The 16,322-nt window shown below is 39.3% G+C and overlaps 1 protein-coding gene across 2 annotated transcripts in view; it reads left to right on the forward strand.

The window, feature by feature from the left end:
• The first annotated feature begins 204 nt into the window (after nucleotides 1-204).
• The window catches only part of NPAS3 (neuronal PAS domain protein 3), a 628,153-nt gene continuing 612,035 nt past the window's right edge, over nucleotides 205-16,322 (forward strand). For both annotated transcript variants that reach the window (XM_075103333.1, XM_075103334.1), the window contains exon 1: nucleotides 205-756. In XM_075103333.1, the coding sequence (XP_074959434.1) occupies nucleotides 707-756 (50 nt within the window). In that variant the 5' untranslated portion in view covers nucleotides 205-706. The remainder of the gene's footprint in view (nucleotides 757-16,322) is intronic.

Genomic DNA, 16,322 nt, shown 5'->3' on the forward strand with positions numbered 1-16,322 from the left:
CCTCTTCCGTGCTGGGCCCAGGCTCCAGAGCAGGAAAGTGTGCGAAACTGCAACTGAGTGGCGTTGTTGCGCCGGCAGCGGAGGCTGTGTCCCCTGCACGCAGAGTGGGAGCGGAGCTGGGGAAGCAGCTGGAAAATGCCCAGAAATACTTTCACAGCGGTCAAGCCCGGAGATCCCTGACTCCCCTCCTTCCCTTCCCCGCCCCCGCCCCGCTAGCCCCATGGCCTGGCACCCCGCGTAGCCCGGCCCGCGGGCGCGGGGGGTGTGAGTGTGCGAAGGAGTGTGTGCGTGTGCGTGTCTGTGCGTGTGTGTGTGCCGCACCTGCCGGGCGATGCCAGCGGCCGGGCTGCCCGCCGGGGCTGCGCCGCGGCTCGCCCTCCCCGCCGCCGCCGCCGGCCGCCGCGGCTGCCTGCGCTGGGCATGTCTCTGGGGCCGGCGGGGCCCCGGCTCCCTCCGCTCCTCGGCTTATGGACGGCGGCGGCGGCAGCAGCAGCGCTAGCAAGCAAGCGAGCGAGCAACCTGCACCAGGACTGCGCGGAGGAGTGGGAGCCCGCGATGCTTTGGCCTCAGTACTTTTCCTTAGCCTGTCTGGCTAACCAGGGCCATTGCTGCCGCCGCTGCTGCTGCTAGACACACAACACACACCAACATCAGGAGGGGGAAAAGTAAGGGAGAGAGGAGAAAAAAAAAAAAAAATCCCAGGAAGATGGCGCCCACCAAGCCAAGCTTTCAGCAGGATCCTTCCAGGCGAGAACGGTAACACTTTCTCTTTATTGAACCTGCAGCAGCAGCAGCCGCAGCAGCGCCGGGCCGGGCCGAGCCGCCGCCGCCGCCGCCGGGGGCCGGGGCTGGCTGCCATGCCGGGGTGGGGGGACCTGCCGCCGGCTCCCGCTGCTCGCACAGCCGGGCACCGGGAGTTCCTCCTAGTGCGTACCGCCAGCCGCACGCACCGCACAGACACGCACACACACCCCCCCCCCCACCACACACCACACACACACACACACACACACACACACACACACACAGAGGGCGAGCCGCGCAGCAGCAGCCCCGCTCCGGCAGCCGCACCGCCGCGGTTTGCCGGAGCCGCTGTTTGGCGGGGCGCGTTGGCGAGCGGGGGTGTGCGTGTGTGTATGTGGGGTGGGGGGTGTGTGCGCGGGGGCGGGAGGCCCCCCCTCCGGGCGGCCCCCCCGCCCCCGCTGGCGGCCCCGGGGGCGGCCGGGGCGCCGCGCCAGGCCCGGCCCGGCTGGCCGGGCGGAGGGGCCGGCCCCGCCGGTGCGGTTCAAGTGCGGCTAGGCCGAAGCGGGGGGGGGAGCCGCGCCGCCAGCTGCGCCCGCGGGGCTGCCCGGCCCGGCCCGGCCCCCCGCCCCGCCGCCGCCGGGCGGGCCGCGGGTGCCGGCGCCCCCCGGGGTGGGCAGAGCGGAGCCGGTGCGCGGGGAGGCGGTGCGGCGGTGCGCGGGGCCCGGTGAGGGAGGCGGGGGGGGGTGTCGCTGTACCCCCCCCCCCGTTTGCTCCCGGCCCGCCGCCTGCCCCATAGACTTTTGTTGGGGGAGAGTGTTTGCTATTAATCTGCTCTGCTGGTGACACGGATTGGCCGTAGCGGATTTGTTCTAGTAAAGTGAATCTTTCTAGAAGTGACTGGTAGGAAACAAGAGTACAAGTTCATGTGATGTTACTTTGTGATTCTCAGAAAAGTATTCAAAGCTCGATTGCTACACTGCGATGCCCAGAAGGAGAGCAGCCAGAGGGTTTGGGGTGTGCTCCCCCCCCCCCCCTTTTCAGCCTCACGAGTGAACTTGAGGGTGAGGGGTGAGGGAGGTTCCTGGTTAGCTATAAAAATGGAAATTAACATTTAGACAGCTTTTAAAAGTAGCTGGATCGTGTGTTACTCGGTTTATATTTCACAGCACAAGTAAGTGAAAAATATTTAAACAAAAGTAAAGTCTGGAGAATCAGGCTCATTTTAAGCTTAATTTCAAACTTATATTTTTTAGTAGGATCAGCATTTCTAGTACAACTTCCAAACCCCACACATTTTATCTAAATAGCTATGCCGTTTTTCCTAAGGAAGCAGACTGCCCGGTATCAGAAAACCATACATTTCATATTCACCACTGAAGTGTTAGTGCGGCTGTGTTAGATGCATTAGTATTAACTGTTGCACTTTGACAAGGCTATATTGATATGTAGCAGAATTTGGAGATACGTGTAATGGGAAGACAGTGCATGCTCAGAAGCCAGTGACTTAACTTACAGATTTTCATCTTCAACCATAAACATTTTTTTTTTAAAATCTCCATTTCAGTGGCTGCAAAGGCATTTCTACTGCGTTAATAACACTTACAGCAGCCGGCTTTTCTCCTGCAGAGTTCTTTGTTGGAAAAACAATTTGTATCAATAAGTCCTGTCCCCCCCCGAACACACAATTCTGCTGTCTTTTTTTCTGAGGATGGTACTATATTAGTGCTAAGTGTATTTGCCAGGATAGCTTCAGTAATCTCTCCAGCAGAAGCATATTTGTGTGCCATTTTGGGAATTTCTCTGAGATAGGAATCTTGAAGATAGAATTAATTTCTAGGGGAAACTTCATAGCCTGTGCATGAGTGCTTTCTTTATCACCTGTCTCCATTTGGCATTCGGAGAAGGTAAATCAAAGTGCGCGATTTGTTATTCTGCTCCACTTGAGAGCTGAACTAAATAACACTTGGTCTGAAATTCTGATTGAAGTTGTAGGAGGATATACTGTATTTAATTTAATGCCCTTTAATAGCATCTTCTTGTTCAGCTCTGATGCTGTCATTTTAAAGGTTGGATCGGAGTAGTTTTTCCCTGTAGGGAGTGGGAGGAGTAATAATTTCAGGGGAAAAAAGTAGTCTAAATTCCTAGAACACTAATAGCACAAACTTGGCCTAGTGTCCAAGCAGTTGTTTTTTGCCCTTAGCGTTCACTTTGTTATCACTCTTTACAATGCTCTGAACAGTTCAGGTATAAATATTACATGTAGAAGTTGATGACATTTTTTGTAGCAGAAATAACAGCAATCTGTTCTTTTAAAAAAAAAAACTTTTGGAGAAGATCGATCAATGCTTCAAAAAAACCAGGCACTCGCGTACGTTTTATTAAAAGTTATGTAACGTGCTCCTGAAGTCTTGCACGTAGCTGTTTATTTAAGCTGTCTTTGTACACATCCTTTCAGCTGTGTGCGCCAAGCTATTTGAAATACGGGCACATATCAGTTACTTAAAGGGTTCTGCAGTCTCTTCTTAGTTACTACTTCAGCAAACCTGTTCTCAAGATTAAGAATCCTGTAAGTGAACTTTGTGTACATTCTTTGTTTAGTCCTCACTTCCACAATATTTAGGTAGACTGTGTTACATTTTTTCAAGCGAGAGGTTAGTGATGACAAAACAAATGTAGAAAGTAGCAGTCTCTGAGGCAGTTGAGCAATTGAATTGTTTGGAAACTTTTTTCACCTGTTTAGGTTTTTTAAAGAATGTTTGAGAAGTTACGCACTTATATTTGTTTGGTTTTCTTTTAAACCATGAGTGTTGGCAAGTTTTACAGTTTAGGGTTTTTCAATCGTGTGGATATATAACCAAGAAAATTAAATAGACAGAAGTGTCATGCATATGATATGCCAGCATTGATTTGTAAAGCATATCATAATATCAGAGTGCTATTGGTTTAAAGCGAAAGAGAAAAAACCCTTTATTTTGGCGTTTCTTTCTAGAGCATGAGCTTAAACATAGCAGTGATAAATGATGATATGCATTGTCTAACACTTGCTTTTATATAAATAGCTCCAGAAGATTGCTTAAATGATAATCGAAAATATGAAATAGGGTGGCCTTCATATCACAAGGCCAAGGGTCTACAAATGGAAAAACTGAAATAATGAAATATTTCCAAGGCAACAGACTGTCAACAAGAACAGTAATGCATGGGCATATCATAGAGCTACCAGAGAGGATATTAGATCTTATAGCTCTAGAGCCAGGAGTTATAATGACCTTTATTAAATAGAGCCCTCCCACATTACAACAATCTTTCCGATTTCTGATTTATGGATTAGCAGTCATACTACTCTTCATAATTTGAAACATTCTCCCACCATATTTGATTTGCTGCATTTTTCTCCACTGGAATCATACATTATTTAGAGCTTACATGAGAGTATTGATCAACAAAAGTTATATTACATAGTTTCAGTAACTAATGGGATTCTGAATAACAAGGTTTCCTCTGCAGCACTGTTTCTACATTCTTTACAGCACAACTGGGTTTTTTTTTCTCACAAATTATACCCAGTTAGCTTGTTTTGTACCAATTTAATGGCATAATATTCTAATGCTATATTATAAATAAGTTAAAAATAATTAGAGAGTTTTGTTAACAGATTAATACAGCACCCAGAACCATAGCTATTTTTAAGAGGATGTCAGGATATATTGTCAACATCCATTTCCTTTTATTAGTGTATCACTTGAATTTCGGAGTGTAATGTACTGGCAGTTTCGAATCACATTTGTTTGAAACTTGGCACACAAGTTGCCAGCCCAGATGGGAATTTTACTGCGAGAGTGATGTAAAACATTTGTTGAAAATTGACATTCTAGGCATTAGTTTCATCAGCGTCCTTCCTAAAAAGTACAACACCCTCTTTATTGGAAAATGTATTCTAAGATAAGAATTTTGAATAACTGATACTGACCATGAAAACTAACTATTAACATTTTATTAACATTTTGGGACTGATTCTACTCCCATTGAGGTCAGCAAAATGAAGCTGTTTTACAAACGTGGCAGAATTTCATTTGTTATCAATTAAGTAATTGGTTTTTTTAAAATTTAATGTTATGAGACCATTTCCTGAAATATCGTCTCATGTGAATAACCCTTACATTCAGTCAGTCCGTCGGACTCATTTTATACTATTGTCACTAGTAACTCTTGCAGGTGTAAAAGCACCTCATGTGAGATAAGATTTCAGCGTTGGTCACATTGTTTCAAAATGAATCAAGCAAACTTGTTCTGTAGGATGTCGGCCTGGAAATTTGTTCTTGTATTTTAAACGTAAGATATTTTTAAGGTACATAGCCAAGACTGCAGTTTCACCCCAGTCATTTTTACTTTGGTTGGTTGGTTGGTGGGTTTGTTTTTGCTTAATGTTTGGGCCCCCCCCCCCCCCTTTTTTTTTAAGAAGCTGCCAAAGATTTATGGCCATGAGAGGAAATGTTTTGAAAATTCATTTCATAATAATTGCGTTTTTTCAGAAGAGGCAATTTCTTTCTATGTAATATTTATAAGGCTACTGCATGTTATCTTTAACATACAAAGCCCCATTAGTCCGAATGAGGTGCGTGACTTTTTGTTTAATAGGACTTAGCATAATAAGGATAATTTGTAATAATATTGCATTTTGCTGCATAAGAAGATGTGCCATAGTAAGAATATAATGGTTGCTGCCATGTCTTATATGACTAGAGTATTGTTCTGTGACTAGCTCGAGCAGTAGTTTTGCAATACACAAAGTCCTAGTCAAATGAATAGGACCGTTGTGGCATTGATTTGAACAGGACTTTGAGTACTAAAAATATTAATTAATTCTGTATGCTATAGTGGTATATTACACAGGACAAAGAAGGTAGGTAAGGATCAGATAGTATTTGTTGTCTGTAACTTGGCAGAAATGGACCCTGTCTTTGGGAGAATTTTGAGTTCAAGTTGTACTTTAGTCTTTAAAAAAGTCCCAAGTGAAATTATGCATATCATTAAAGTATACTACAGAAAATCACGAGCAAGGATAAAAGTGTTTTTACTATATAATTCAATAGATGTGAATTTGTCTTCTGTGAGATCGAAATGACAAACTTTAACGTACTTAGTGGGAGGAGGAGTTAATTTTGCATCTGTGTATTATTACCAAAACGTGAGATTCTCAAGTAAAAATGGAGCAGCCCTCAAAGAGATTCTGATCTCAGCCTGCTGCAGCTCGATACTGAGAGTTATGCCAGCCCTCACCCGGCACTCTGCATGGAGGCAGGAGTCAGGTACATTAAAGAACAAGTGATATGTAAGCGAGAATTTGAAATGGATTACCGAAAGCAGAGTTTTGAAGATTTGTTACAGGCTCTTTTCCCAGCCTTTCTTACGTGTTGCACTTTGGACTTCCGCTCTTTGGTCGTACCTTGTCATTTGTCTGTTCTAGGGAACTTCTCACTGATGTCATACAACGTCTGAAGAGGAATTTAATATTAATCCTGAGTGTTTCTGCAGATATGTTTCTTTCTATAGCTTAGTGTGCTTTGAAAGGTCTGTAAACGCTGTTCTACATGTTTTACTGATGATCTACAAAACATTTTTGAGAACTAGCAAAGTGGCAGGAAATGTCAATGTTAGCACTAGGAATAAAATTCCGGCCCCCATTTTGACTGTGTGTTCAAAGATTACGCTGCCTTCATTAGAGGGATTTACATTTCTTTTACAAGCAAAACCTCCACTGAAATAAAGTGCTTTCAGAGAATGGCTTGATTGCAATTTAAAATTAGCTGTTAGTTTGATATATAATAGAAGTTCAACACTTATGTTAAATAATTTAAGTGGAAAAGTACTATTCCATTACCTGCAGGCATGTTAGGTTTACATATGTATATAGTGAACTTACGGGATATAGTCTGAATGATATGTATGTACGTAATCTACAATAATGTCCCTGGGGCTTGGATTTTCTGAAGAGCCTATGGATTTAGGCATCCAGCACATACTGCATTTCAGTGAAATATGGGCACCTAAATCCTATAAGCCCCTTTTAAAATGCTTGCCTGGGAATTTTGTCTCCACCAGGAATTTAGAACAGGCTTCATTACACATTACATTGTTTTAAACTGAATTTTATTGAGCAATGAATAGTCTTTGGACAGTCATTTTGGATTAAATCCTAAAGGATTGTAGTTTTGCTCAAATTTAGGCACAGAACAGATACATTTATATTGTGATGGGGGGTGTATTTTTTTTCCTCTTGCTTATGCATCATGTTTGAGAGTCATGGGGAAATTCACATTTACAAACAGTTTACTCACAGCCTGGGCTTATATGAGTTAGGTGGCTCAAAATTGTCCTGCCAAAGCTGTAATTCGTTTAGCAAAAGTATAACATACCAAATTTTAGAAGAAAGCTTGTTAGAAAGCTGTTTTTTCTTAGAGATGATGGGAGGCAGAATTTGTTACTTTGTGGGAAAAAAATGTAAGTGGGCAGGCCTCACAGGTCAAGATTGAGGTCACTAGAAAGAACTGAGTGACTGAATCTGTACAGTGCTGGCAGCGGGATTAAAAAAAGAAAAAAGTCTTAAAAAAGAGAATAGCTGCCAGTCGTACTTATCCTTCAACCTTCACAGCTGCAAAAAAAGTAGCTGATTTTGTTTGTCTGACTATAGTTAGATGTCAGATTGGCATGTTTTCTTCACCTTTGCATAAATTACTAACAGTATGGACAGGGGGTTCTCAAAAAACCCTGCATTGTAAAAAAAACAAAACCATTTTCTTTGGTAAGTTACAAGTAGAAGATGAACTTAAAAAGAGAAGCAAATGCTTTGGGCTAATTTATTTATTCATTCTTTCTGAGTTGCTCTTGAGTTTTACAACAAAAATTGCATTTCTTGTGGAAAATCAAAAGTACAGTAATTTTTTTCAACGGCTGAATGAGGTAGATAAATGGTACTCAAGTAGCAGTGTTTGAAGGATCCAAGTAGTTTACTAAAGTATCTTAATTAATTGGATGTTCACTTTAATAGTGAGGTTTCCTGTTTGTAGGCATTGCTCTGTAACAAGAACATATATTTGATACGTGAATGGTATATGTGATTTCAGATGGCCCACTCTTATTCAAGATCTATTTTTACTAAACAACTGTTTGGAGTAACAAACAAAAAGAAATAAATGGAGGTGACAGAAAATACAGGCTTAGATGAGGAGCATGATAGAAAAGATACAGCAGATTCCAGATCTTTCAAACATGTACGCTGTTCCTTTTATCAGTCACTCTACTTACACTCAAATTTCGAAACTAAGAGGTGCCGTCTTTCCTTTTATTCCTTTGTCAACAGGAAGAAAAATGCTTCTCTACAGAATTGCAGTTTGGAAAGTGTTATTCCATGCTTTTTGAGGGCAGTTTTTAAAATCTTGGTTTTGTGTCATTTCTCACGACCAGAATAGGAGACCGCAGGATGTAGCAAACACTGCAAATCCCCTCTTCTTCCCACCAAAATTATTTGATGTGTGTGCATCTTTAGGAATATCCAGTATTTAGATTCTGGATTTAGGAACCCTTTTGGAGTAATGATTTTTTTCATTATTATTATTATTATTATTATTATTATTATTATTATTATTATTATTATTATTATTATTATTATTATTATTGTTTCTTAATGGTTTTGTGATACTACTGCAAAAAGGTATTTAAGTCCGGTTCATGACTTATTTTTTTCTTGTGGCAATTATCATACATTGCAATATATATTCGGTTCAAATAGGAACAAAACCCAACATGATTAAGGGGAAAAGTGTCTTTTAACTGACAAAGAATGGCAGAATATTCCACCTGAAAAGCAATATCAGAATTCTTCTGTATTTATTCTGCTTGTTACTAATTGTGAGGAAAACTTTAAAAGATTTTCCACTGACTTGTATACATGTATACTGCAAAGTGTAGGCATATGTTGTATGTTAGATAGGCACAGTATATGTATTTGCTTGAAAGGAAATAATGCTAGTTGATTGTCTTCAGCAAGCTATAAATGTCTTACTTTAGATAAAGTTAAATGTAAATACATGCATTGGAATGGCAATTTTTTTTTTCCTCTAATGCTGTGAGGGAAAAGTAGGCTCATCCTTTTTTTTTTGCACATTTTTATTGTTCTGTGTAAATGTAATTTGTTAATCCTGTGAAATTTGTCATAGATAAATTTGCTTGGATTATCTTGTCACCACCGTATCTGCATTCTTTTGTTCATTGCTTATTCATAATTTAACAGTCTGGCAGTGAGCCTTTTTGGGATGCTCACAAAAGATATATGACCTCTACCAGCTGCTACTATAACCTGCAGAATGCACAGCAAGACATTAGAAACGTGAGGATTCCTCTACTGATTAAAGTGCTCTTCATTTAAACAGTCTGTTCGTAAGAATCTCAGGAATCTTTGTGGATAGCAGTTTTGATTTTTCTTTTCTCACAAAATTAGTTCTAACATTTTTTTTTCTCCGAGTGGAAAAGCTAACATTGGATCTTAAGATGGTGGTGCTTTGCTTTCAGATGGACTAATGGAAATTAAATCCCTCATTATATATGTATATGTATACATAAGTGTGCGTGTGCATATACACATTTGCATATGTCTCTACCTATGCGTGTGTGTGTGTATATATATATGTATTTCCTGTAATTTTGAAGTGGGAGAAATTAGCGCCCACGTGTGTTATTGTAAAACTAACTATTCTGTTAGGATATTTTTCAGCACGTATTGTTATCCAGTATTAATTTACAGAAGATTTGTCTTATTTAGCCCTGTTTTAGCCCCAGCATCTAACAGATTGTATTGTGTAAATACTCAATATTATACAGTACATGAAAGACATTAGGTAGAATGTTACTTGAAGTGTAACAACATTTTAGATTTTCATTATTCTCCTGACTCAGTTTAGCATATAAATTTTTTCCCCTTTTTACTTTTTTTTCTTCTTATCTGCAGATCAGCTTGTGAGTAATGGCTAGTTTTTACCTCCCCTTTGTGCTGGCACATGATTATAGTTCAAAATAATTCATTGCTAATCCATGCAGTATTGGTTCATCTCCATCACTCTGTTTTCTGATTAGAGCCTCAGGCCTGTAAGAACATCCTTCTGCACAGTTTTCCATCCCGATTTTCCTTGACTGCAACCCACATTTTAAATAGTTTTGTCATTACTGTTGACCTACCAATCCTTTTGCATTTTTAAAAAATGTGTCAATTACAAGAAATTAATATTTTGGTGGGGTTGTTTTTCAAGGGTTTATGAAAAATATTTGTTTTCCACTGCAGTAAGTCTCGAGCAGTGGTGTACATAGGTCTTGGTTCATCTCAGCTGATGATGGAAATCTGACTTGAGTTTCTCATTTTTCCGTAGCAGTCTGAATTTCCTGTGTACTTATTGACATTAGGTGCCTCAAGAAGTCCAGGATCTTAAAAAGAAACACTGTGTCTTTTTGAAACAGACTGTAGTAGAATAGTAATTACAGTCTCGTCATTTTTAACACAACATTTCAAACAGAGCTGGTGTAAAATAAAGCTGACGGAGGAACTTTTAAAATATATAGGGCCTGATCCTACTATGATCACTCTAGTTGAAGTCACTGTTTATTGGGTCAGATATGAACTGATATGACGTTAGAGCTGGGCTTATATGATATAATGATATCACACCTTGATCAGATTTAAATTTAATATTTCCAGATTAAGAAGCAAATCCATCATTTTATTTCACATCAAATAATGCCACTTTTATGAGAAGGTCATCTAAAAGATTTTTCAAGACTTTGTTTCAGCATTGAGTAGTCCTGTGTTCCTTTTAATAATTACTTTCATCTCATTGTAGCCGTGTGTTTGAAAGTGTAGGTCAATAAGGATGATCGCATTCAGAATTTCATGATCTGTGTAGTGGAACAAATTGAAAGCAAAGCCTGTATCAATCACTGTGAAGGGAGGGTTAATTGTTACTGCTTCTCAAGCCTCTGGACAGATAAACCAGTAATGAAATACTTATTGCTCTGATATGTGAATGGTTAAGGATGAAACAATGGAAACAGAAGCAGTCTTCAAAGATAACAAAAAAAAAAAACCCCCAAAGAAAAAAGAATAATCTGGACTAAAGTAAGATACTGTATATACTGTGTATTAACATTTTAAAGAAATTTTTTTTCATCTAATATAGCCTTCTAGTAATGATGTAAGACAGCAGAATGTATTAGGTTTCTAAAGTGAATATAAAGTATGCATTTAAAAGCTTTATTATGCAAACAATTTTAAATGGTTTACATGAAGTCTGGACCTTAGGTAAAAGTAACATTTCTAGCATTACATGTTTTCTTTTCTCTTCTTTGTTTTTCATTTGTGGTACCGTTAAGTGGGGTTTTTTTTTCTTTCTTTAAAAGCACAGCTGTATTTACTAAATCGAGTATGTTTTGTTTTCTTGTGAAGTCGTTTTAAAGTATTTGTCTACAGCCAAACAGGACTCTAACGGAGTGTTTAAAGATAGAAGCAGCAAAATAAATATGAGTGCAAAAACAAATTATGATATTACAGTAAACATTTAACTATTTCTAGAATGTGAACTTAACATTTTAAACATCTGTTAGTTACTTATATGTTGAAATATATGCAAAAATATTTAGCCAAATTGAAGTCTTAGGCCCATGACAATCATCTCAACACAGTGGGTAGTTCTGAAAATTAATGAGAATGATAATACTGTAAAGACTGTTCCAGAGTTTGCCCAAATTCATTATCTAAGACTCTTGTTAAGAACATCTCAAAGAATTTTAACCAGGAAAATATATTAATGGTTCAAAAGCATTTTTCAAAACGGTGATTTATAAAAGTATAATGGAATTATATATGCAAGAGCTATAGTTAGAAACACAAATAACACAGGAGCAGCACATTATGAAGGAGCATTTTCCAATAGCTAGGGTACTTGGCTTTCATTTTGTCCATAGGTGTCAAGCTTTCCTTGTCGATTTATATTTTGGGACGGAGGAAATGAAAAAGTGAAGGCAACTTACAAAAAAATATATTTAGTTACTTAATGAGGCCTATAGCTGCTTAAAAGCTAAGTAAAGTAATTAATAATTTTAAAACTGGTGTAAACGTCTTTTAGACAATCAAAAAGCACTTTTAGGAGGAAGGGTGATGAGACACATCTTTAGATTTCTCTTCAGAATGTTAAGAATTTCCTGTTGCCTGTTTCCTGATGGGATTGACGCAGCTGTGTATCATATGGAATGAAAGAGGAACCGAGTGCCTGACTTTGTTTTATCCGAGTCCTTTATTTAAGAAAATGTATGTGTTGATTTTGCCTTTTTTTTTTTTAACAGATCACTACTCTGAATACTATGCACAAAATTATCCAAGTGGGAGCTAATTGAAATTAATTTATCTATTGTCTAAGGGACAGAAAATTTTAATAACTAGAGTATATTAGTTAAGAATGTGGCGGTTTTTTTCTTTCTTTTTTTCTGTGGGCAATAAAAAAAGAAAGCAGAATGCTTGGAAGATTACTATGTCATTTCCATTTGTATTTTGAGAAGTCATTGATATATAGAAGCGTGTGTGAGTGTGTGTACATGCATGTGTAATCGTTGGAAAACAAATCAGTTTATAGAGTTTCTTACTCATTTTGGCTGTTCTGCAATCTGTAGCACATCTACAAAACAGTTTTCATGGGAGATGTGAATGCAAAATAGAGAGCGACGGGAAGATTCAAAATAATTTTTAAACAGTAATTTTGATCTAGACCGACCCACTTCATGGATAGATTCTTTGAAGAGAATACAGGATGGGGAACTGTATTAATTAAATTTTCCACTAATTTCTTTCTATGGTGACAGAAAGCTTAGCAGAAGGCAGCTAACCTGGTTAACTGATCTGGGGATGGGTGAGGAAAAGGAGATGCATATCCATGGCAGTGGGGCCACCCTTCCACTTGTAGCCCAGTTCCTGGTAGAGTCAGGAGCTGTCTCATGAAATTGTGTAATGCTCAGTTCCAGTTGGAATTCATGCTACCTCAGTCAGTATTAACTTTTGTTCAGAAGACAGTATAAAGTAAATTCAGTTGCTACACAAAAAGCCCTGGGCATTGCAATCACATGAGCAAAGCAGCTTCTAAGCACCATACTATAGCCCTATACTATGAAAGCAGAAGCAAATGCGAAGGCAGAGTGCATTGCAGTAGCGCAGTAGGGCAGTAGTGCCAAGGGCATGCAAAAAGGCAGAGAAGAGTCACATGCGACTTAAGTGGAGTGATCCCGTTGGGTTGCTTCTGAGACTGTCTCTCCATGCAAGATACAGACTCCTAAATCATTATGAAAATTGCACATTAAATCTTAAGTTTTGACCCTCTCAACCTGTCAATCAGCTGTGGAAGCAGTTGACCATGTCCCTGTTCTTTTTGCCCTGTAACTTCTTGGTAAATGTCCCCTTTCTGCTGTCTTTGCATACTTTGATCACTTCAGTGCATTCTTTGGAGGATCTTTCTCATTCACTATCCAGCTTTGTGTGGGAGTTCTGTAACGTGTTGTCTCTCAGCCGCCCCCTTTTTTTTCCTCATTTTGCTCTTCATATTTGCATATTCTTATGTGGAAACACAGTTCAAGTATCATCTCTTTGCAGATGATTCATAGGCTCATGGTATTTCTGTCTCAATGAAAATGTAGTCTTGCTCCTCTGTCATCTCCTCCTTCATTGCCTAGCTTAGACTCCGGTAGTCAAAACAGTTCTAGAGTTATTTCCAAGCCCTCCATCTAATTTTGGGATAACACTGCCATACTGCCTGTTAGGACAGGCTCGTAATTTGGCAGTCTCACTGATACAGACCTCTCCCTCATAGCTTCACAATTAAAAAAGCAAGTAGAGTATTTGATATTAGTAGGAAAGAAATAGAAAAACAAACAGAAAGCATGAACATTGATATAATTATGCCAATCCATAAATCCACAGTGTGTGCAGTCTGTGTATTCTGTATACTTTTGTTATCATAATTTCACAAAGGTACTGTAGTTTGAGAGAAGGGCATATGAAGGCTGATGCGATACACGGAAGGAGCTTTATCAGAGGAAAAGTTAAATAAAGTAAAATACTTCATCCTGGAAAAGAGAAGACTGAGAGGAATTGGCTATAACATCACGCAAGGCCTCAAGAAGATAATCAGGGAACAATTATTCATAAACTCTAATATTATGAGAACAAGGAAACATCCTGTGTAATTCTCAGGAAAGAGGTTTAAAACATTTATCAGAAATTGGTTTTCTGTTTTTCTTGTTTCGGGGGCTTTTTTGTGTGCTCCCTCTCTCCCCCCCAACATAACATGCAATTGAATAGTGGAATTCCTTGCCAAAGGGTGTTTTAGAGTTCAAAATATGAACAGGTTCAAAAATGGATCAGGCATTACACTACTATGTCTCTGAGGAGCTATTAAATATGATGGTGATGATGCAACTCAACTTCAGGAAGTTTTCACACAGCTGACTGCTGGATGCTGACATGGGCTAACATGGAAATGAACACTCTTTCTGTGTTATATTTTTTTTTACTCATCTAGTATAACTGTTTTGTTCTTAAGTTCTTTCATTCAGACTCCATCTGAGTCTTGCAGGGTTTTTCTGCCTAACATCCCTGCTATATGTGTTTTCCTGCCTACTCTTCAGTTAAATGCTCATCCTCACTACCATTGAGGATTATTCTTTATCCAGTCATATCTGTCCATAATGCTCCTACAAAGACCATTTTCAGAGTGACAGACTGTCACTCCGACCATGTCTTTTTATATCCCGACTGGCCTCCCTTCTCTGGTGCGTGAAATATTAGTAACTTGCCCGAAGTTCAAAACCTTCTTCACCCATCTGTGTCTTACCATTTCTCTTTGTTAAGGTTTTCCTTCAAGATACAAAACCAACCCTATCGCCCATTTACTATATTTGCAAACATGCATTTGTTTGATACCTTATGCTCGGACGAGTACTCCTTCGTAACCTCACCTTTGGAGTTCATCTCGCTTCCCAAGATGTTGCTTACCTGAAATGCCTACCAAAACATGACACCATCAAGCTACTTTTAACAAGATATCACTTGTTGTGATGGTAGCTGCCGTTGCCTTACTGCTTCAAAATAGTCTCCTGTCTCTTATCTGACACTTGCACTGTACGATTTTGGGGGCTAAGGACAGGGTTATTGTCCTTTGTCACTTGGTTACCTAGTGGATGTGTTAGTACTAGAGTCACTGCTGATAATCTGAACATTTTTGTCAATAAATATTGTATTACCGATCTTCAGTTTTTGTGTGCTTGGTTGATCTGGGATACTGAGGGTGAGAGGAAGTGATGTCTTTTACGTAGGTTAGGGTGTGAAAAGCTTTTATGAATTTCAGAGGAGGTGGGACAAATTAATGGCTGAGAAATCCACTGAACGTTACTAAATACATATCTATCTGAGGAAGTGCCTGCACTGAAAATGATCGCAGGCTGTGGGTGCGTATCATATATGCTGTCACTGTTTTCATGTTGCTCCTTGCAGCTGCTTTTGAGGATTGTTGGAGATGGGATAAAGGAAACACTGGTCTGACACAGTACGCCTGTTCTTACGTTGTTGTGTAGGATGTTTCTGGAAGCTGTAGCAAGTCTCTTTGGTGATTTTCTCTCTTAGAAAACTGTTGGAGAAAATGGTCTCAGCTAAGTAGTTTTGGCTGGTATTATTTTCAGCACATTTCATGAATGGATATGAGATGTGTCGCAGCTTAATTACACCCCTTTATAATGTATTTTTGTCTCATGTTGATATGACTAAGAAAGACCTTATTGGGACTGTATGGACAAAGCGTCATAACATAGGATGCCTTAAAGAGCACAAAGAAGAGTCCCTGCTTTGAAGAATCCATATTATTAATTGCTCTTTATTTTTCTTTTGTTGGAAGGGGTTTTCTGTAACATAGTAGTTAATTTTACACTCATATTTGAAGTTTGATTTTTTTTTTTACCATCAAACAAAGTGCATATTAAACAGGCTGAATTCAGAAAAATTAAATGCTTGGATACTGTTTTTCTTGGTGAAACCCCAGTGACACAAAATTAATTGCAATGAACATGTGTGAACATCAATGTGTATTATACTTTTAAACTGGGATGCAATCTGTTTTGTACATGCTAACAGTAAACAAAAACAATTAGTAGTGATATGGGCATTAGTTTAGAGGACATATAGTTGAAGTATGTATTGACAACTTTTGTCAAATGTATGTAATATTGGTCGCCATATAATTCCTGTATTTATGTCATTTTTGGAGAAAGAACCGATTAATAATAACTGCTTTCATAAATTTGCAAGTTTGCATACTAGCAGAAATAGGTTACCATGTGTGTAAATTTAATTATATACACAAATATCTGAAGTCACATTGTGCTGTTATATCAGTGTAGACTAGGGACTATTAGAAAGGCTTCAGATTTATTGAGGTAGCAGCAGGTATACAGTTTGCACTTTGTAAGTTCCTCTAGCCTGAAATAATTCCTCTCTCTTG

Source organism: Phalacrocorax aristotelis, chromosome 9, assembly GCF_949628215.1.
Source record: "Phalacrocorax aristotelis chromosome 9, bGulAri2.1, whole genome shotgun sequence".
Classification (NCBI taxonomy): Eukaryota; Metazoa; Chordata; class Aves; order Suliformes; family Phalacrocoracidae; genus Phalacrocorax; species Phalacrocorax aristotelis.